At 39.0% G+C, this 22,353-nt stretch overlaps 3 protein-coding genes across 4 annotated transcripts in view; all 3 read right to left on the reverse strand.

The window, feature by feature from the left end:
- The window catches only part of kansl2 (KAT8 regulatory NSL complex subunit 2), an 8,986-nt gene extending 3,869 nt beyond the window's left edge, over positions 1–5,117 (reverse strand). The window contains exons 1-5 of the mRNA XM_031844714.1: positions 5,018–5,117; positions 3,649–3,906; positions 3,357–3,529; positions 3,072–3,186; positions 80–243 (exon numbers count right to left, since the gene is read on the reverse strand). Coding sequence (XP_031700574.1) covers positions 80–243; positions 3,072–3,186; positions 3,357–3,529; positions 3,649–3,899 — 703 coding nt within the window. The 5' untranslated portion in view covers positions 3,900–3,906; positions 5,018–5,117. The remainder of the gene's footprint in view (positions 1–79; positions 244–3,071; positions 3,187–3,356; positions 3,530–3,648; positions 3,907–5,017) is intronic.
- A 181-nt stretch (positions 5,118–5,298) lies between these two features.
- Positions 5,299–13,257, reverse strand: ccnt1 (cyclin T1). 2 transcript variants are annotated; one of them, XM_031844702.1, is made up of 9 exons: positions 13,079–13,257; positions 12,363–12,444; positions 12,141–12,269; positions 10,217–10,277; positions 9,469–9,531; positions 9,299–9,344; positions 8,950–9,113; positions 8,773–8,843; positions 5,299–8,677 (listed from the first exon to the last, which is right to left on the reverse strand). In XM_031844702.1, the coding sequence occupies exons 1-9, from the start codon at positions 13,249–13,251 to the stop codon at positions 7,400–7,402; spliced, it is 2,067 nt and encodes a 688-aa protein (XP_031700562.1). In that variant the 5' UTR covers positions 13,252–13,257; the 3' UTR covers positions 5,299–7,399. The 2 variants fall into 2 exon arrangements, with proteins under 2 accessions (XP_031700562.1, XP_031700561.1); XM_031844701.1 differs by having other exon boundaries at positions 5,300–8,677; positions 9,299–9,353; positions 13,079–13,256.
- Positions 13,258–14,189: 932 nt separating this feature from the next.
- On the reverse strand, positions 14,190–20,414 carry sarnp (SAP domain containing ribonucleoprotein). The gene is made up of 11 exons (XM_031844738.1): positions 20,363–20,414; positions 19,321–19,420; positions 19,031–19,074; positions 18,862–18,938; positions 18,090–18,141; positions 17,802–17,875; positions 17,052–17,089; positions 16,331–16,356; positions 16,176–16,244; positions 15,617–15,694; positions 14,190–15,527 (listed from the first exon to the last, which is right to left on the reverse strand). Exons 1-11 carry the CDS (start codon positions 20,393–20,395, stop codon positions 15,486–15,488), a joined length of 633 nt encoding a protein of 210 aa, XP_031700598.1. The 5' UTR covers positions 20,396–20,414; the 3' UTR covers positions 14,190–15,485.
- Positions 20,415–22,353: the final 1,939 nt, after the last annotated feature.

Consider the following 22,353-nt stretch of genomic DNA (forward strand, 5'->3'; position numbering starts at 1 on the left):
AAAAAAAAAAAAAAAAAAAAAAAAAAAAAAAAAAAAAAAAAAAAAAAGGTAGTTAGTAATCCATTAGTTGTATATTTACCTAGAGTTTCATGCTCCACTTTGCGGTTGTGCAGGTATCTGCGCTTTTTCTCTTTTAGCAGGTGCTGCAGGCGTTTGAACTGGTCGATGTAGAGGGACTGGAGCCGGATGAGTTTCTCTCGGGTGATGAGTGCCACTTCCTCCGCTGTGTACACCCCTGCATGTCTGCGATGTACAAAGGACAAAATAAACAAATGTATTCCACCGAGAAGGGTCAAATCACCCTGTATTCAACTCTTTCAACAACCTCCAACCAGTCCGACTCTTGGATTAAGGCTAAATCAAGACACTTTACACAATTATACCGTATTTCCAATTAGTATACAATAAATCAACTTCATACTTTGCAGTTTTATACAAACAGGAAATGATACAATGTGTGTGCCTTCCAAGAGAATTGTGATTTTAGAAAGTCGCTGCTAATTAAACCTCAAAGAGAAAGAAAAATGTGTTACCGTATAATCAATACTTTTTGTTTTGGACGTCTGAGCAAACATCCAAAAACTAGAAAATGCATTTCCTGCTGAAAATGCGTTGGAATGCTGAAAGCTGAAATTAATTGTCAAAAAATTGCTGAAAATTAAGAAATGGGAGACTACCCGTCTGAAAAATGTTGAAGCTTGAAAGCATTTAAACTGCACTGCTGAAAACCCTTGTAGTTGAAATGTCTCACTATGGTGTCTGTAGCTGAAAGTATGAAGAAGAAGGCTTTGAAAGTTGAAGTTTAACAGGATTTGAAGATTTTCTCCATAGAGATCCCATTCAAAAGAAAATTGCAAAAAGCTTAATAATTCAAAAAGTTGAAAGATTACAAATATGAAAAGTCATATCACCCTCTCCTGAAAGAGCTGAACATTTTGATATTCGAACGGTTTCTGTAGCTTAAGAAAATTTCAGCGGTAGTGATATTTGTTGTAGTAGAAGTATTATTAGCAGTAGAAGTATTAGTAGCATTTGAATAAGTACTAGTTGTAGCAGTAGTGATATTTGTAGTAGCTGTAGAAGTTGTAGTCGAAGTATTAGTAATTAGAAGAAGTAGTAGAAGTAGTAGTATCAGTAGTCGTAGTAATAGCTGTAGTAGTGGTCGTAGTATTTAATATAACAGTAGTACTAGTAGCAGTCGTACTAATAGCTGTAGTAGTATTAGTACTGGTAGTAGCAGGAATAGCAGTAGTAGCAGTTGTGGTATATATAATAATAGTAGTGGTAGTAGTAATATCAGTAGTGGTAGTAATAATATTGATGGTATCAGTAATAGCAGTAGTAATAGTAGCAACAGCAAAAGTTGCAGTAGAAGTAGTAGCAGTAGTAGTGATACTAGAAATATTAGTAGCAGTAGTAGTCGTCGCAGTATTCGTAAGAGCATTCATTATTTCAACAAAAAAGCCTAATTTTGAGCTTAACGTTTAAATACAGTTAATCCATGAGGCTTTCATTTTGAAAGGGTGGGACTGGGTGGGGGAGAGGATACATAATCTTAATGTTAGATAAACATAAACGGGTTATTAAATGACAGGCTTCATCACAAGCATTTCAGTTAGAATTCATTTTGTGGGGCCTTTACTTTAAAATGGGGTGTGTGTGTGGGGGGGGGGGGGGGGGGGGGGGGGAGTCCTCTTAAAATCTCTAAGACCTGAATGATTGTATGAGAGAGAGACACAGCCAGACAGACAGAGAGACTCTGATCTCTCTGGCAATCTTTCTCATTTGGAGATTGTCCTATGTTGTATCATTTACAGCTTACATGACTATTGTCCTGCTCTGCCATGTCTTTCCTCGTCTCTCCCTCTTGTGTCGCGGTGTGTGTAAATGTCACTCGAATCAGGAAACTTATCAGAATACCCATATTTGATTGGCTGAGCTGCATCACGTATATCTCTAAATCATGGGTGTGCGGCTTTTATTTTAAAATGGGGGGGGTCCTCTAAAAGTCTCTAAGACCTGAATGAATGAATGAGTGAGTGAGTGCGTTTACCAACATCACTAATTAGCTTAATCAGAAACACCTGTGTCCTTGCAGCCTTTTCATGGAGATAAAACAGGGAAACACCTCTCAAACAAATCCTCAAAACTCACATAACCGTAGCTCCTATTGCTCCGATATTAATAAATGAGAGGAAGGATGAGTTGAAGAACAGATCCTGTAAAAATTGTAAAAAATGTGGCTGAACTGGCGATCTAGAAATGGGGTACCGTGTTCGTGGAAGATGTTTTTGAAGCAAAATTTAACATTGGTCTCTATGGAGCAGAAAGTTGGTTTTCCTCTCAATTACAGGCTTCTGTGTCAAATGTGTAAATCTGTGGGATTCCACAGTCATTTGTCTACAACAAGGACAAGATTAGCTACTTCTACATCCAGAAATTATGCATGAAGAGTGAAGATTGTGGACACAGTGGCAAAAGACAAATCTTTTTTTCACAAGAATCTCAAGCTGCTCTTCACTCTAGCGGTGACATCATGCACTCTAAGCTGCGCAATACACACCCATTATAAAGTCAAAAGGGCTGAAAAAGTCATAAAAGTTAAAATGGGACAGTTCAAAAAGTATAAAAGATATCAAAAAGCTGAATAATGCGGCAATAGATCAGGGTTTTCTAAATATTTTAAAGTTGAAATGGTGTCTGTAGCTGAAAATATGAGGAAGTAGAAGGATTTGAAAGTTGAAGAAGTTTAGAGGATTTAAAAATATTCTCCATAGACATCCCATTCAAAAAAAAGTTGCAAAAAGCTTAATAATTCAAAAAGTTTAAAGGTTAGAAATATTAAAAGTCATAGCACACGTGTCCTTAACGAGCTGAACATTTTGATAGTTGAACGGTTTCTGTAGCTTAAAAAAATGAAGAAGAAGAAGCGTTTCAAAAAACGGGACGGAAGAAATAGTTGAAGAATAAAGAATAGGATAACAATAACAGCATTCCAACAATTAAGTTTTACACTACAATCTAAATCCAATCAATTTGCAAGTTTAGATTAAAAACTTAATTTAGCTTACTTCAGAGGATCCTCGTGATCACTGTCAACACTGTCTGCCTCACTGTCGGGGTCTCCTCTCCACGTCTGGTCTAGAACCAACGGACCTTGCTCCTCCTCACTCAGACTGTCCTCATCTGTCCAGAGCAGGTGAAGTTAAACATTAAAATCATATTTACACACGTTAACATAAACTGAAAAAGAACTAACCACATCAATTCACCACTAACATAATATAGAGGAAATATCAATGCACATGAGATTAACTTGTGTCAACAATTGACAAAGTCTAAGCAAGACCGTGTACCTAGAATACGGCTCGCTTCAGAGCGACCTCCGTCAGTGCTGTTAGTCTCTGCACGGTTATATCCACTAAGCTGAGACAACAGCGACTCTGGGGACGGACCGGAAGACGCCTTTCTCATCTGAGCTCGGAGGGCCATGGCATTCCTGCGAGCATGCTCTGCACAGAACGTCACTCTAAACAACACAAAGAGTCAATGGAGAAGAAATGTCAGAGTATCTTCCATACAGAGACTTACAGTTCATAATAAAGCTGAGGTGTAACTTGTTTCAAATCTAATTTTTTACTTTCTTACCCATCTTTCCTCTCGACTTTTGGTGCAGCATTGGGGCAGCGCTTGCCGTTCTTGGCGGAGACATAGCTGCACTGCTTGTACGGGGCGTTCTTGTCCTCCAAAATGTGTTTGACGCAGAACTCCAGGCCGTCTAGGCGGGGCTGAGAGCACGGCCGCTGGGTAAAGGAGCATGCCTGGGGCTCCTGGGAACGAGCCGTCTGGGTGACTCGGTTTCGACTCGAAGGCAAAACATGGATTCGTATCCTGTTCATTGCAAGTCTGCCAAAAAATTATGAGTTGAAACAATTAGTTAATTGAAAAAAAAAAAAAAAAATCAAACACTCTTATTCTGGCTTCTCAAATGTAGGATCTTGCTGTTTTGTTTCCTCAGTCCTGTATGACAGGAAACTGAATATCTCGTAATGTCAGTCAGACAAAACACTGAAAATATCCCCTGTAGTGCTGGGCAAAATATCATTGTACTGATATAAATCAATATTATATTGATATTTTGACATGAGACTAGATATTGTCATAGATTTTGGATATTGTAATATGACGCAGGTGTTGTCTTTTCCTGGTTTTAAAAGGCTGCATTACAGTAAAGTGAACTTACCAGACTGTATTTAAAAATGTTGGTAAAAAAAAAAAAAAAAAAAAAATGTGATATTTAATTTTTTCCATATTCAACTCTTCGGACATCTTTTGTTATTTTCAGACAAATAACCCATTTATTTCCCTAATCTTTGGCATTTATGGTATTATGGTGTTAAACTGAAAAATGTAGCCAACCAAAATAGATTTTCTACCATTGGTCAAACAAAACACATTTTGGAGTCATATAGAGTTAATACTAACAGTAGACGTACACCAACCACAGATTGCAAATAATGTATTACCTAATAATATATTGCATATAAATTATTTAAAGTTAAACCTTTCGTCATAAATTGGGTCAGAGTAAAGCAAACAGAACCGACACGTTATCGTTGTATCAATATTCACTGAAAAACAACCAAAGTTTATTGAATTTAAATTCAAATTTAAGTTATTCTTTATTTAAAATAACGTCTAAGAAGACTCACGTTAGTCACCATAACTTTGTAAGTTAATATAAATGATTAACATGAATTAGTCATGAACATCAAAACAATTGAACCCGTACCAACGTAAAACGTAACAGTTACTGCGTCAGGCTTTCAGTTATGGCGCGGCCATCTTTGTTTAGCAGTTGCTAACATTAGCCAAGCGCTACTTTCCACAATTTGCAGCTAGGAAAGGAGTTTTGCTGAGCAATGGCGACAGACGGCCATCCGTCTCGATATCGGATGGCCCATGCGTCGGTGCCAGAAAATGAATATATCTGCATTTATTGTTTATAATTGCTTACCTTTGTCACAAAGGTCCGACCAGGTTCAACTTGCTTCCGAGGCACACCACATAGGTTTCCCAGCAATCCCCAGTAACTGCCACAGCCACTGCACGCTCAATATGAGCCCACCCACTCAGAGCTCTGATTGGTCAAAGCCCAAGGTATTTCATTGGCCAATCTAGCTGCCAATCAAAAGTGGTAAACAGTAAAAAAAAAAGGTCTTCTCCGCCCACAATACTGCGCCAGTGAAGTTTTATTAAAACATGTAATGCAGCAAGAGTTTTCTTAAAATATTTATTGACTTTAATTGAGAATAAAGCAACCACATATTATCAAAAAGAACAGTGTTCACATATAACGTTTTAACTGAAAACAAAAATAAAATCCCAAAACGTTTCATTTCAAGACCTGAGTGTCGCTAAAAACACCAAGACATGAAAAACATGAAACTTACTGGAGCTATTGGATTTTGCATTGTTAGGTTGCATGAGTGTCTTCCATTTATTTCTCACATATGAGTTTTATTTTGAAATGAGTGTCCTATTGTCCTACATATGAGTTTTATTTTGAAATGAGCATCCTTTTTTAAAGAATTTCTCACAACATAGTTATTTAAATTTGAAAATTTGTCCAGATCAATTAAAACAATTTTCAAAAATGGTAATATATTGGACATCTACTCTAATAGCATATCCATTACACAAGTAACACTGTGATTTGCATTGTAGGCGTACCTACCGAGATAAATATTCAGTGCATTTACCGTTTCCCTGTTACAACCATTAAACCTCTGCTGCCTGAGCAAAGAGCTGTAATCTTTTCAGCTTATCTTCCATATAATCATGGGAACAAAAAATATATTACAATTTTATGGCTGATGACTTGTTGTACTGCATTACTGTGAACTATCTAAAACAAATGTGTTTTTGAGGGAGGCTAAGGTTGGGCGGGTTCGATCCCCTGAACCCCAAGTTGCTCCCTGGCCGCTTTACAGCAGCCCACTGCTTCTGAAACGCTCACGACGGGTTAAATACAGAGGTAATTGTTCATGTATGTACCTGTATGTCTATAACGAAGGTAATAACGTTTTTTTAAGTTGAACTGATAAAAGAAAGCAGGTTAAGAGTAGTAATAATATACAATCAAAACCACATAAAGCTTAGTATGAATTAAATGTACAGATGATACCCGATTCTCTTGCCAAGAAGTAGCACCTCTTCCACTATCTTTTAAACCAATTTCATCATACATTATACTAGTTAGAACAGGTGAGCACCAGCAGCTTTAGGGTGCTGCTGTCCACACCATTTAGAGTGTTGTATGTCTATACATTCTGCCTATTTGATCATAAAAAGACTGGTGTGTTAAATTACATGACGGAATTAAAAACTCACATTTCTTCTCTAGAGGGATTTTTTTTGTGTTGGCAATTCCTTCATTGTGACCATACTGTGTATGTTTGAACCCTTTGAGAAAACCATAGATGTCCATCCTTGGTATGAACTTTGTCCATTAGTGTAATAATTAGACAACTGAATATGAATATTTTACAACCATTTAAAACAATGACTGCAACACGCAAAATCTAAAAACAAAAAAAAGTACAAGATTCCTTAATTTACATCTTTTTTTTGCAATTTTTCATAACAAAATGTAAAAAATATTTCATGTTTGTTTTTAAACATTTTACAGTCTTTGTACAAGCTTACCAAATAATGAAAGACATAAAATAGATAAACACCTGGGATGGGCTCTCACATTTCTTTTAGGCTATGGCTGTTTGAACGCAAAAAAAAAGAAAGAAAAAAAAAAGACAAAAATATTGAAAAGATGGCTTTGGAGACATGCACACTCACACTAGCCTGTACAGTCGGGATGAAGAAATATCCCTCTGCCCTAAAGAACGAAGAGGGGGAACCTTAAAAAAAAAAAAGGTATAAAAGAGGGCGATGTTTTTTTTTTAAAAGCATTCAATTAATAAATAACATACTATAAAAACATTATAAAAAGACAATCGGAAAGAAGACCCAACAGCTATGTGACGGAAATCTTTTAGTTTCCTCATAATTTCAAGACAGCAACTTCCTCCGAAACAGTGATGCTAAAAATACCAGGTCCCATTATCACCTTTCATTTGAGTTCAACGGAAGAGCAAAAAAATATTATCTACACTTTCCTGTATTTTTTCCCCCCTCACATTTTGCAAGCTTTTGAAGCCACTCATTATTGCCCAAAAAGTGTAAAAACAAAAAAGTTGAATACTCATTTATCTCACCGGTACATTTCACTGCTGTCACACTGAAACATATAAAAAAATGTTGGGTGACATGATGCAATACTTTATGTAACAAGATGGATGTCGGGGATGTCAAGTACATAATACGTCTTCCGATCAGGAACCTATTTGGGTAGCGGCGGCATTGGGGGAGGCGGTTCTGAAGGGAGGGGTGGGGGCCTCTGGTTGTTCCCTCTGGAGCCACCACTGTACCGGTACTCCCCATATTGGGATCTGTAGTTAAACATGGACGGCTGCGACGGCTGGACCCCCTGTGCGCTCAGAAGTGAGTTCAGCATTTCAAAAGTGTCCTGGTACTCATTCGACTGGGCTCCCCCCGCTGCACCGTGCCCATTAGTGTCCATCTTGTCGCCTTTGGAGTGGGGAAAGCTCCCTTGGTGGTGCGGAAGACCCAGGGCGGGGAGAATGTCAGAGCCGTGCCCCAGAGTTTGACCAGAGGAGGAAGACAGGGAGGGTAGCTGGTAGGGATTCCTAGAGGACTTGCTGACTTTCAAGGTGGGGTGAGTGGCTGCTGTGGGGTCTTGAGAGTGCGTCCTCTTACGCGAAGCAGAAGAGGACGAAGAGCTTGTTCGAGACGAGTCGCTGGGGACTTTTTTGCTGCCTCCAACAGCCCCGCTCGAACTAGATGAATGTTTGTGTGAGGAGGAGAGTGAAGCGCCGGTAGAGGAGGAATGGTGGTGGTGGTGGTGATGATGGTGGTGGTTAGACCGTTCCCTGTGCTTGTCCCTGCTCTTGCCCTCCTCTCCCGAGCTCACCCGTTGCTTCTCAGGCACTCGTATTCTAACTTTGATGTCCTGTTCCTGACCTCGGGCGCTGCCACTGTGCCCGCTGCCTCCTCCCCCAGCAAGGGGAAAGCGCATTTTGAGAGAGGTCCTCTCATGCCTCTCCTTCTCCAGGGGGATTTTCAGAATAATGGGCGACGGGTTGGACACGTCGGACGAGGATGAGCTGGACTGCTGGTGATGCTGCTGCTTCTCCTTCCTCTGCTGCTGACCAATGAGAGCCTGGGCAGCATTGGCATAGTCCCTCTTTACGCTGGCCTCCATGTTCTCCAGCTTCCTCTTCTGGGCAGCCAGGACATCTGCGTTCTTGGCCCGGTACTCACTCAGCGACACCTTAGCTGGAGCGTGAACCTCATTGTTGGGCAGCTGCTGCTCAGCTCCAGCCTGACCCTTTCCACTCCAAGTCGCAGCACTGCCAGGTTCACCCCCATCCTTGTCTCCGATGGATGAGGAAGAGGAGCCGGAAGGTGGAGCCGAGAGACTCATCAAGCCTGCCACGGTGCTCTCCGATGAGGCCATGGAGATCATGCTCATCATGGTGTCCCTCTGGTCACCCTCCTCCTGAACTTTTGTCTTGGCTTTTGGCGTCTGACCTCCAGCCTGGGAGCAGAGAAAACAGAGCCTCACAGTTTAAGTCATTCAACGATAAATGTCCACACAATGCAGGATGTCTTGGGTCACAAAAAAATATCTACCTTCCAGTTGCGAATCCGTTTCAACCGGCTGGGTGTTTTCTCCAGAATCTGCAGGAACTCGTGTGTGAGCTCTGAAATAAGTTATGAAGAAGTGAAGACAAGATCAAGTGGAGGAAGTTAAAAAACTTCAGATTAAGTAACTGATGTATGACTTGTAGTTCCTTTTCAGACACGTACCATCCAGCAGCTCGAGGGTAACCGTGGGATCAACATACTCCCACCAGTGTTTGCCATCTGTAGACACGGGGATCTCCCAGTTGGACCATTTGCAGGCGAGGTGGATGCACACACAGGCCACAACCGGCGGACTATACTGCAGGCAGAACGTGGTCAAGTGCAGACTACGTGGCAGGATACATCCCAGAAGGCAATAAAAAACAGAAACAGGAAGAGAGAGAAGAGAGAGCAGACATATTGAGTTAGAGGATTGTACACAATATACACAAAATATATGAAGACATGCTGCAACATCATATATCAAAAAAAACTACAAAAGCTAACATTTTACAGTGAACTGTGAATATACCTGTTAGTTGCCATAAAGTATGATGTTTGAGCCAGATCCTTACTCGCTGGAACAACAATAGAGCAAAAAAACACACTTAAAACCTGCGATTTAACAACGCAACATGCACTCATCCCATCATGCTGAAACATACAAACACAAGTTCGCAAAATTGAAGAGTTGATGCTCACCTCTGACAAGCTGAGTGCACTTGACAACATGAGTATGAGGATGGTCAATGGTGATTTCAAAAGCTGTAATTAAAAAAAAAAAAAAAAGGACAAAAAGAGACAAAGCTCGATAAATGAAATGCAGAAGTCAAACTAACATATGTGCACCACAGAGATTTCAATCATTAAAGTCCCTGAAAACCAGAAAATCAATACTGTTATACCAAACTACGTGTTGCACAGATTAACTTGGATTAACTGGTCTCCCAATAATAACCTGGACGACATGAAAACAGATGAATGTGAAAAAATATTAAAGGCATGCCGATACACTTCTTGATTCCCAAACCTTTTTGCATGACACTGAGTCTTGTTTAACAAAAACAACAAAAACACAATTTGGTGAATTTAATTAAAACCAGTTATCTTCTTCAACTGCCTACAAGCTTGAAAACATGGGAAAGGATTAAATCAGATTAAAAACATACTAAAAGCCATTGTTCAGAAGATTTTTCACATAGCCCTCAACAACAAATGGCTAAAAAAAATGTAGACAAAAAAAAAAGGGGGGAAATGTAAAAAGTTATGGACATAATAGAAACAAAAGCAGAAACACTGTAACGCAACAGTGGGTGAGTGCTGCTAATATCAAGCGTAAATGCCTCCTGTGCTTTCTGTGGACAAAGGTGAAACGGGTTAGCACTAGTTTTATAGTTACATGTGTTCCAGGAGGGAAATCAAGGGACCCAGTTTTTCCTTCCCAACTTACCCAAGGTCTGAAGTATTATGCTCTCAAGAATGACCAGGTCTTGGGCTTGTTGCAGGTAGGCCTGAGGTTGAGGAGACAGGCACGTTACTCACTGAGAGGCCTCCATCCGTCGTCAAACACATTAAACCCACCTTTGAAGTAGAGCTGACGGAGCCTCACAGATTAAAAGCTTAACAGTGAGTACATTTGCTTTACTACTAAACATCACATAACCCGGGTCACTGAAAACCTACAAAGACACTCTGATACATTTTTTTTGTCTTTTGCTTTCTTGACCCATGTATCAAGAAGGACCACCACCTGAGGTAGGGGGTGGGGCGATCCGGCCAAAAATATAATATCACAATCTCTCTTTACGCCGTTGCGTTACTGCTTAAGATACTAAACAGGTTTCAAAGCGGTGATTAAAACTTGAATTTATAAACAGAATCCAAAATAAAACATCATAAAAAAACACTTTTCAAGGACTCAAAACAAAGCAGCAAAATATGACATTCTGTAAATGTCACACAAGTCTTGAAAATAACACTATTGGGCGTCAGCATAGGAAACATTTTGCAGCTCAAACCTCTGATCTGAAGTTTTCAGCAGCGTTTTAAATCCAACATTGTGAACGGCTTTGAATGGCAGCACATCCTTTGCTTAATACGTCTCAGGTATCTGCTGCTTTGGTCATAAGCTCCAGTCAATGGCAACTGTTCTGTTTCTGTTCGGTGTGATGAGCTGATGTCGGCATATTATTTCAGGTTCTTTCTTTTAAGCGGATTGAATAAGTTGTGTTTTTGCTAGAAGAGCCCACCGTTGCTCAACAAAATGTACAGATAACGTTGCCGTGGGAAATATCTGACACCGCGTAACCAAACCATTCCAATACAACTGACGGCTGTCTTTTTTGGCACAAGCTCCTCATCCGCCATCACCTGACCCACGAGATGGTTTGTTACACAGAACCATCTGAGAAGCCGTCATTGGATACTTGGCACGTGATTGGATAAACCATCTGTCAATCAAACCCTTACTGAAGCAAGTCGGAAGAAGACCATAAACATCTTTTCCACCGAGAAAAGCTTTCAGTACCGTTCTTTCCTCTTCTTTCAATGAAGAAATACTGTCCAGTTCTGATATAACTGATACGATTGCAGCATATACATCTCTTTAGGAGCCGCCATTGTTGTTTTGAACGAACAGTCACCTCTCCGTCACGCACACACCTACACCACACCCATAGCTGACATTAGCTCCTCACAGGACACTGATCAGTCCGTGCTCTGGCCTACCAGATCAAACGTATTTCTTGAATTTTCTTGTGATAATCCAGCTGCCTATAAGGTTTACATCCGCCATGCCGATAGCTAGAACTGATGTTGCATTGTTCGCAATACATCACCCAAAGAACAGCCACATCCAATCGGCATAGTCATCTATTTAGCTGGATCACTCTATTGGTTTGTTCACATAGCGCTGTTCCACTGGTCACTGAGGCTATGTGAAATTTGAGAAAAGATGTAAGACATTAAAATACCACAATCTCTTTAAAATTAGATTGTGGACGCCTTCAAGTTTCAAGTAGCTAGCTTCAAGTAACCTAAAGTGGCTCACAACAAAACACCAAGTCAAGTTATTGTACCCAGTTTGAATCCAATGTGAAAACCAAGAATAAAGAAGAAAACTCAGCGGTTAACTTATTGCCAAAATACATTCCATATAAGAGCATCAGCATTGAAGCTGCAATTAGAAAAACAACAACAAAATAATCAGTCAAATGAATAAAGCAATATTAATCTTCACAAATTCTACTGACGAATAACAATACATTCCCTTTATGCCGTAGTGTTGTAGAGATGAAACCTCTACCCCATCAGGTAAGCTCAGGGGGAGACAAGAGCACAATTGCAGGCAATTTTGACAACAGCCCAACACTTACATCACTGCGTACATCTGGTGAAGGATCCTGAGGATTGAGGCATGCATGGGCCACCTTGATAACATGTTCCAGCTTTCGGGGCTGCTCCTCGACCTTAGCAGCGAGGAAGAGTGCTGCAGGAGAAATGACCTGTTGAGGGGAAAACAAAAAGAAGTTCATGAGTTGATTGAACATTAAGTACCGACAGCTGTATGTGGGACTTCTGTAGACATCGATACTTACATTTCTGTGAAATCTGGTGAATGACTGGACCATGTAGAATCGATGCATGTACACGATGGCTGTGTTTATTGTGAGTTGGGACCTGATACATGGAAGTTAAGGACAAAGTAGCAAACAGTAGTGCTAACAGATCGCAACATCTGCACTAATGTATACCTTGTATATGACATGGGGTCATTGTTCTTTAAGTGAAATAACATACCTGAAATAGGTTTGATTAAGCTCATGACTTACTGAAACTAAATATCACAGAGACAAACAGAAACCATAGCTAGCTTCGGATGTTAGTCGGGAGCCTCTATTTTAACAAATAAAAGGGTTGACTCAATAGATAAAATATTTAAACACACTAAAACATAATGTTTGTAATGGTTGTTGTTCCACTATAGCTACACCTTTTCCTCACGAACATTCACAGTAAGAGGTAAAGCTAATGCTAACGTCCTGAAGGCCTGCAGACCACACAGGCCTTCGTGGATCCAGTATATTTAGCCCACTACGCCGCTCTCAGATAAAGCTAATAAACTAAGGTTAACGTAGTAAAATCCCAAACCACCGCGTGAAACACAAAAACCAACCGAAAAGCCTTCGAACTAAACACAATAACAAAACATAAGTCGTAGCTCTGTGCCCAACCGGCGTCACGAGAAGATAAACTTCGCTAGCTAACAAGCTAATGTTGGCTAGGTAGCAAGTCGTCCCTCGACAAAAGATACACATTGAGACGCTGTCCCATGTCCTGCAGCAGGTTGGCCGCCTGTTGTCTGTAGGACAGCTCCTTGTCCGGATCAAGTCCAGCTCTCCGAGATGGGCTGTTGTCGATCTGTTGTCGGGTGTAGTACCATTTGTTATTACAGCTTGCAGGGAGAGAACGAGACGAAGCCGCCATCACTGAGAAGGACGATAGTTTAAAATTTCTGCGCGTCACAGGAACATACGTCACACTGGGTAGTAACGTTGGTGTAATTCCGTTAATGACCAGCAGGGGTCACTGGGTAGTAACGCTGGCGTAATTCCGTTAATGACCAGCAGGGGTCATACATACATACATTCACACATTTGCCTAACCAGCTTTGGTTTTATGTCTTTTTCTGTGTATGTACATTGAGTAACCAGAGGGGGGGGGGGGCACCTTGTTCAGGATGGGAAACCAACTTGGACAGCATCCTTTTCTCTGTCACCTCCTCCAGAGTCCAGCTCAACTGCTGCTCTAATTACTAACAGATACCTTTCTAAATTGCAGGATAAGATGAGATAGAACTTTATTTATTCTGAGGGAAACTGTTGTGCAGCAGATGCAGCGCAAAGTAGGAAAGAGTGCAAATGAATAGTGAGAGTTTAAGCAAATACAAATGAAAGCAAGTACTGCAAATGTCAAGACATTTTTTATGTTTGTTGTAACATTATTGATTACTGTAAGAGGTGCTCTTTGTATTTTATGTTTGAGATACATAAAACAAAAATAGTATTATATGTCTTTCTATAAATTCATATCCACAAAAGTACATTTTATGTGAGAGAAAACCAAATTCTAACAGAAAATGTCTGAGAAATGTTAATTAAATGTAGATTCAAACCATGCAGCACTTTAGCAACCATTTAAGAATATATTTACATTGTTTAATTGGCTGAACTCCGTTTTCTTTAATTTTCCATGAACCCTGCCAGAATTCTCTTGAGTTATGTTAACTTAATATATAATATCAAATAAAAATGTAACCATGAAGTCACAAAAATAAGAAAGGATGACGTAACACTCCTGAGTTAATGAGTTATTACCTAAACTATTTCTTTATTTTTGTTGATAAAAACAATCAAAAGCTTTCATTTGTTTTGTACTTTTATTGTGACACTGAAACAACTTTCAGTATGAATTCATGAGTGACATTGCATGGGTATAAAGACACATACCGTAGATTTAAAAATAAAAATAAACAGGAGTCAAGTGAAGCAGATATCAAAAAGTTGAAAACAATTTATTTTAAATCACAAAATGTTATAAAATGGACAGATAACTGAAGCAGTGCACCGATGGATTTCCAAAGAGAAAACACAAAAATAATAAGCCATCTGAAAAATCAAAAGTACAATTAAATACAAATAAATGAGTTACCAATGTTTCATGAATTATTAAAAAAAAAGGTTTGTTTAGTTGCATTACTTACAATGAACTAGTATAAAGGATTTACCTTGTACCCGTTCAACTACCATGAACTAGATCATCTTGCTGTTAGAATTGACTTTATCTCTTTGTTCTTTGAAGGAATCTGTTACATTTTCTATTTCCAACGACCAAAAGTTCCCATTTTCCTTGTTGCATGTATGATAACGAGAGGACACGTTTAGATACCGGGTTGGTTTTTAGCTCCTGCACACTGTTGGAGTCGATACAGTTTGAGTTCAGTTTCTATTTTTGTCTGGTTCTACAGCTGCTTCACAGTAAATTCATTCCCTGCTTTGCCCACATTTTCTGTTTGGTTTGTGAAATTTCCAGTGGTTTAATGCACCATTTTGATTTAAGAATATATTGTGAGGAATCACCTGACGCAGGGATCACTAATTATCTCGTACGAACAGGCTTTTGCTGTTTGACTAGTTGCTGGATAAAGACTTGATAAATGGATTTCATTGCAGCTCAGAGGAAGCAGTGAACAGTGCATTTAGTAGAGAGGGGAAAACAAAACCTGTTACATATGAGCCAATAACACTGGCCACGTATTGTATAAACACACCTCTAATTCCTTAAATAAAAAGAACGCAAATTAAAAATGACATGATCGAAGGCCTCTAAGGCCTGAGAAAACGGTGCGCCAGTAAAAACTAAAATAGGTGGTTTGTATTAAATGTTTTTCTAGTTTGCATTATCCACTGACATCGAGGCTTAGTAAATAATCGAGGGCGTCTTTTTATTATTTTGTTTTCCAAACCGTTTAATGACACAACTCACAAATGTATCTTTGCATTTAATTGTACCTTTGCTTTACAGGAATCCTATCAGTGACGTTTGTCGTCTGCAGGGATTTCTGTTGTGCAGTAATGAAGATGTTTTACAAAAAAAAAAAAAAAAAAAGAAAACAAAAAAAAAAAAAAGAAAAAAAAGAATCATAGGCTTTAAAACATTATTCAAACTTTTCCAAATCTTTCAGCGCGCTTCATTTTCTTTGCCTGTAGAAAAAGACAAAAAGAAATCCTCAACATGTAATGAGCTTCATTATAAAATATAAATGACCACAAAACAACAAAAACACACACACCTCAACATCCGCTGAAACGGGACCTGCTGAGGCCCCAAATCTCTCCTTTCTCTTCTTCAGCTTTTCGTCCTCTTCAATCTGCAAACAACAACAAAAACAACATTTTAAAGCCAAATGTTTGACTCCAAAAGGACAGAAAAAGTGTCAACATAAGAATATAAATAAGCCATGAATAGAAGCTCATATTAGGGCTGGGCGTTAAATACAATATGATAATGTATCGTCCTTCAATGGAATCATATTACGATGAAATCATCTCGAGATATTGTGATAAACAATAATGTCTAAATTAATTATAACTCAAATTTCTCCGAAATTTGGATTATTTTGCATTGAAATTCTTAACTAAATGAGAAAATACTCAATTCTTTTCATTTGTCAGGTATTTAATTAACACAAGAGTATAGAAAACCATGTGGTTATGATATATAGACAGTTTACTTATTGAATTACCAGAAAGCATGCTGTATTGTGATACATATTGTTATCTGGATATAAAATGACCGATAAACGTGATTGAAGATTTTGGCCATATAGCTCAGTCACAGCTCATAGTCACCTTTTGTGAAACGGAGGAAACGCTGATGCCAAATCTCTCAGCTCTCTTCTTCAGCTGATCGACGTTCACCTTCATGAGACACAAACAAATTCTCCATCAATATCATCTCATCAACTGGAGGAATTTGAGAAATGTGTAAATGATGAGACACTTACAGGAGCTTTACTGTTCACAACGGCACCTGTTTGAGAGACAGATTATTAAAATGGTGTGGTGAGAAGCAGCAGGTACAGACCAGTGAGTACGTAAGTACTATTAGGTTAATGTGTTTGGAGGCTGGGAATTGAGATGCTGGTATTTCCTGAGAATTTAAGTTTCATTTGAATCTATGCAGCCGTCTGCACCATCTCTGTGCAGCTAAAATACAGTTCGCCAGAGTCCAAAATGAAGCAGCTGTTGATCATGTGCGGCCCCCTACCAGCTGGTTAAGAGTAGTGAGAGTCAGCAGTCCATGACGGTATAAAACAGTCAATAGAATAAGTTTCCAACAAGTGTAAATCACTGCAACCAAAAGAGGTATGTGAACATATATTCATACATGAGCACAAAAAACATGAGGCTGATGGCTCCAGAAGTATACAAGATTGGTCACAGACGGACAGACAGATGTGTGTGCACACACAAACACACACAGCTAAAGACATACTCTCTTCAGGCTATGCCCTGCAAAGATAACTAACAACAATTTTCTGATTTGTTATCCAGAGCTCTCTATATAAAATCAAACTTCACTTATGGTGAGAAATCTCAAACAAAGACTGAAAGTAATACTTTTTAAATCCCAGGAAACAGTTAAAAAATACTTCACTGCACATCTATTGTTGCTCCATTTAGAACATAGAAAGCCAGTTAAGTAGACGAGTAAAGACTACACACCTGGAGCGGGATTGGAGTTCTCGGTGGATTCACCAAACCTGAAGAAAAGGAGCATAATCAATTTAACATTTACTTCAAGTATAAATCGAGTTTATGGGAACTTGGCTATTATTTTCACAGTTTAGGCAACAAGTAATGATAACAGTGGACTATTTACTGATGCAGTGATGTGTAGTAGGGCATAGACTGTTATTTAAGTGTACAGGGTCACTCTACTGGTTATAGGAGTGAAATGGTCATAATGTAGAATACGTACACTTTCCAATAAAAGGAAACATTTAGCATTTTAACAAAAGCAGCCGAATGTGCCGCACTTCCTCTATTTGTTCTGGACTTTTACCGGAGAAGTTTTGGACTTTAGTCACTTTACTCTCTGTGTTTATGTCAAGTCTCTTTGAACAAATATAAAGCAAAGTTTTGATTTCTTTCAAGCGTATTTCTGTTAAATGGAAGATAAGTTGTCCTGTGGACACCATGATGGCTAGTGTGAGGTATTTAGTGATAGTTCACGGTACTACACATTACAGATGCCCTGTGAAGGCTTTGTTTCTGTACAATTACACGTATGTGTTGCTCTTTTCAGGTTGTATTTAAAACCGATCCGATCAAGTAATTAGTGATTTTGCTGCATCCACAAATCCCAGAAAGGACCTCAGTGAATAAATACAATGTTATCGTTACCCAAAACTACAAAAATAAAAATGCAACAAGCAGGAAGTACCTTTAAAAAGGACCCTGGTTAAGTCTTACCTTGCTGCACGTATGGCCTTTTTGCTTTCGGCTGTTGCAGGAATGTTGAAACGTTCTGCCCTCTTCTGTAGTCTCTGCTCAACAAAACGTCACATTTAAAATCACAACACAATATGAAGGTGTTGCTTCTGCTGATCAATATTTGAAAGGAATAATGACTCTACTATGTTTTATTTTGAATTCTAAGGTTTTACACTCTTACACACATGACATTGATTTTAATATTAAAATATGCAGATTGAAGGCTTCTAATTGGATTAGTAGCGCATACAAACATGTCATACGTACTTCACCGGAAGATGATGGAGGAGCTATTTTCACCACCTTCTTATCAGCAGGTCTGAAAGAACATATGGAGAAGTGGGATGAGCACAAGATTGATTAGTGGTGAAAACTGAAGACCCATTACATCACGGTTATGACCCAATCAGATTGCTTGATTTGAGCGACCCGTTTAATAACAGCTATATCTATAACAGCTTATCTCTAGATAAGAGAATTTCAGTAACAAGCCGAATCTTAGGTTAAAGACGATTGCTTCGATTGTTTCCATAGACTGTATCAAATAAAGTGGTAGTCTCCGTGACGGCTTTGGCCGTCGCCATCTTGGTTGTGACGACTAAAAAAGGGCAAAGAGGTGAAGAGTTGGTGGCGCTGAGGCGGTTTTCGTGTGACGCTGCAGAGCAGACAGCTTGAAGCTGGCGATCTGACAAGGCACCCACCTAGAACTTAAACTTAAAATGTTCCCCAACTTTAAGCCTTGATATCATTTCAACAGGTAGGTTATATAAAATGCAAACCCCATATGGTTGTCATAAACAGGGAGACCCAAACTGCTTTTGTACCCAGCTGTAAACGTGTCTATTTCTGCTGTAGTTTGGCATTTTAATATGGGGGTCTATGGGGATTGACTTGCTTTTGGAGCCTCAAGTAGCCTTTTGAGTAAACGCAGTTTTTGGCTCATAGATAAACAATATTTTCCAAAATCAAAGGAAAGGTGCAACATTTTGGAGAAATATGCTTATTTTGTTTGTTGTAGACTAAATGAGAATAAACTTACGGCTCTTGCTCATCCTCAGTAGACTCGGAAATCTTCTCTTCTTTTACATCGTTGGCAATCTCAACTTTATCTAAGTCCTAAAAAGGAAAATAGAAACATTCATCACTAGTCCACAGAATGGTCTAATGAGGTCTGAGAGTGCAAGTGAAAGTATCAACAATCACATTACCTCTGTGTCCTCTGCCAGCACGTCATCCACGTCCACATCTTCCTCTGTTGTTTACAGGAGAAAGAAACCAGAGAGCAGAAAGAAAGAGGGTCAGACGGACAGATCAGTGCTTTTAAATCCACAAAGGACAACGAACAAGACACAGTCTCACTATATATTAGGACCCAACAGCATCTCACATCAGAGCTGCACATAGACACAATTCATCACAACTTGATCCATTTCATGCGTTTCTGATTACAGTCCATGCAACCATTTGCATACTGTATCTATATATAACGTTGCCTCACCGTGCTCCTCCAGATAGGATTGCAGTCGAGCGATGAGATCTCCTTTGTTTCCCTTGGTGTCCAGACCTCGGGCCTCACACTCCTGCCTCAGCTCAGCAAGCTAAAAGGAACAGAAAACAGCACTTTTAATACAACAAGTAACATTTAACAATTAAGCCTTGCTGTTGATGGGACAATTACTTTAAGTAGTCCTAAATAAAACTGCTCGTAGTGACATATGTGGATAATCCCCTGTAACCCACAGTACTCAAGTACAGTGGTGGATTGGTGGGTTTTAACTATTTAATATATTTTAAGTATGAATAATATTTCTTAAAGAGATCAAATGTTAAATCTTGACCCGAAACAGCTGTCGGATAAATGCACCGGTATACAAATGTAAATAATATTCCTATCTGAAATGTAGTAGAGTCTAAGTATACAAAGTGAACCATAAAAAGGAAACACTCGAGTAAAAGAAAAGTGTCTGAACTGTGGTGTTACTTTCCACCACTGCTCGTGAGTAGGAAGTGGTTTAGCATCCACGCCATTGTACTTTTATAGAAGGCGTGCAGTTTTGCACACGGCTCGTGAACTGGACAACACGACGCACATACGATAATGAACTTTAATAACATTAATTAACGTAATATGACCGCTGAAGGTCAAACACACACTAACACGATGTTAAATTAGCTAATTTAATTGGACCCGCGACATATATGGCGGGACACTATATATATATCTAACATCAGGGGCAACATTTAGAATTTTAATTAAACGTTACAATATAAGTTAACTTCCCCAGCGGCGTATTAACCGCTACGTTAGCTTTTAAATAATATATTTGTATGATTGACTCGTTTCGCTTCGCGTCTGAATGAACAACGTGAACACACGCCGGTTGTTAGCCTGCACTCACGACGGACACATTTAACGCTTCAAACCGCTCTTTAACTTCGCTCTCTGGTAACGTATCACAACTAACAACGGTTACAACACAATATTTACTAATAAAAGCACCTTCTGTGTGATATAAATACGTCTTTACGGCACTACCAACCTTCAGTTTCTGCAACTCTATGACTTCGGCCATCTTTCTTTGTTGATGTATTACTTCCTCCAATCAAACTGGAGAGGCTCTACTTCTGAACACCTCCGCTCTCACTCGCTGTAGCTCACAGCGCCGCCTGGTGGACGGACGGATGGACGAACGGCAGGCCCGTGTTAAGCAAGTTTTCTCAACCTAAAAGTATTTAATTGTGATAAAAGTACTAATACAGCAATGCAAAAAATATTCCATCACGGTAAGTAAATACTAGTTAGTTAGTTTAATTCAATTTCTGTGTCATGTCAAATATCAAGACACCACCATTTTACAAAGCATACATCTTCCAGTGAAAATAAATTACCACATTATAAAGTACATATATTTTTCAAATGACATATTTGGAATGATGATTTCTCATTTCTATATCAGTCAAACAGCAAATGAACAAATCTGCTTTTCTTCCTCCAGACTGACATACTGCCCAGTTTCAACTGTAAGTGGTAAAATACCAGTTCTTAGCTCGACACATTCGGCTCTTTGCTTTTTAGATCAATTATATAAAATATAATTCATATTTCATCATCCTATGCAGTTTGGGTTTAGTCCATCAGTTCATTGCACTTTATACTAAGTAAACAGATTCTCTTAACATACATATGTTGAGCTTTTCGTTAATAAGAAATGCCTCACCAAACCCAAAGTTATAGACAAATGTGTTTCATCTCTCAACTAAGAGCCATTGTTATCCCACAGGCTATGAATATCTTTCTTCTCAGCTTATTTTCTTCATGTGACCGATTCCATAACTGGGATGAACATTACAAGTCTCTTACGCACTTCACTTACTACTGCCACACTATACACTTACCTGTACTAGATGCTAGATGCTGAACTGCACGTCGTTGTCTCGGTACATATAGTCTGTGCAATGACCATACATTTTAATCTAATCTCATAATGGTACTATTTCTACATCAGTGAATGAACAGCATAAGATGGCCAAGGTGCAGGTAGTTTATCTATTTTTTGGTGAAATATTGGATATTTTTTTAACTCAAAAACAGTTATTGAAATTAAACCATCTTAGAAGATTTGAAGAGAAATATCAAGAGGCCCCCACTAGACATTGCTTCTGTGTGTCACAGGTCGAAATTGTTCAGAAAACAAGTAGAACAAAAGCAAAGTTGTCCTAAAATCCACAAATGAAAGCCTAAGTAGGTTTATCATTCCAGATTTTAAACTAATTTCGAGAACGAGATGAAGCCTTAGAGGCCTCAAATCTAAATGGTCGTCTTAACGTCTTCTCTTCATGCAGCTGTGATGAAAAGGTGCCATCAGATTCTCTTAAATGAAGAAGAACAACGCCTTTAACCAGGTTTGGGACTAAAAGGTTGCCGATATTTAAGCCTATTTGTGTTGATATGAGAGTGGTCTCAATCTTCATAACTCTGCTTATTTCTGTTTCTTTTTTCTCTACCCTCTGTAGGCCATGACCAACCTGACATGCTGACCATCAAACGGTTCACGAGAAGCTTTAGCCAGGTTTAAGTTTCACCACATTATCTGATGCATCAGCCTTTTTTAACCAGAGACCTGAGACGTCATGTTATATGCTTTAATTCATGTTATGGTTCTGTACATATATGTTGTGGGGTCAAGGGAGTTAAAGGGTTCGTGATGAAACAGGTCTGAACAGGATTAGGTGTGAATGCTGACATTGTTTTAAAAAAAGAGGTTTAAACATGTGTATGTGTTTGGCACATATGATATGGAGACAAATAATCTTTCAACAAAGTCACTTGATAGTTCTCGGGGGGGTAGAAGGACAAAGCCGGATGAATTTAGGGAGTCACAAGTGCTTCAATAATCCTCATTAAAGCTGCATTCCTCCCTTTTTTCCCCCCAAGCACAGCGTCTCTTAGCCGACTGTGTGAGCTATTGTTCTAATGACACAGAAATGAACAACTTCCCGTTACACTTTAATATTTAAGACCCTATATTTC

Source organism: Anarrhichthys ocellatus, unplaced genomic scaffold (genome assembly GCF_004355925.1).
Source record: "Anarrhichthys ocellatus isolate YVR2014 unplaced genomic scaffold, GSC_Weel_1.0 scaffold5, whole genome shotgun sequence".
Taxonomy (NCBI): Eukaryota; Metazoa; Chordata; class Actinopteri; order Perciformes; family Anarhichadidae; genus Anarrhichthys; species Anarrhichthys ocellatus.

Bases quoted from the DNA above. Each gene is read 5' to 3' on its own strand.
- ccnt1 (XM_031844701.1), bottom strand. From the start codon at position 13,251: ATGGCGGCTTCGTCTCGTTCTCTCCCTGCAAGCTGTAATAACAAATGG. The intron at 12,445-13,078 runs GTATCTTTTGTC...TCCATGTATCAG, and splicing joins ATGGGACAGCGTCTCAATGT to GTCCCAACTCACAATAAACA. The intron at 9,354-9,468 runs GTGAGCATCAAC...TTTGCTCTATTG, and splicing joins GTGCACTCAGCTTGTCAGAG to TTGTTCCAGCGAGTAAGGAT.
- sarnp (XM_031844738.1), bottom strand. From the start codon at position 20,395: ATGGCCGAAGTCATAGAGTTGCAGAAACTGAAG. The intron at 18,142-18,861 runs GTAAGTTTATTC...ATGTTCTTTCAG, and splicing joins ACTGAGGATGAGCAAGAGCC to ACCTGCTGATAAGAAGGTGG. The intron at 15,528-15,616 runs GTGTGTGTGTTT...CTTTTTCTACAG, and splicing joins CCGTTTCAGCGGATGTTGAG to GCAAAGAAAATGAAGCGCGC.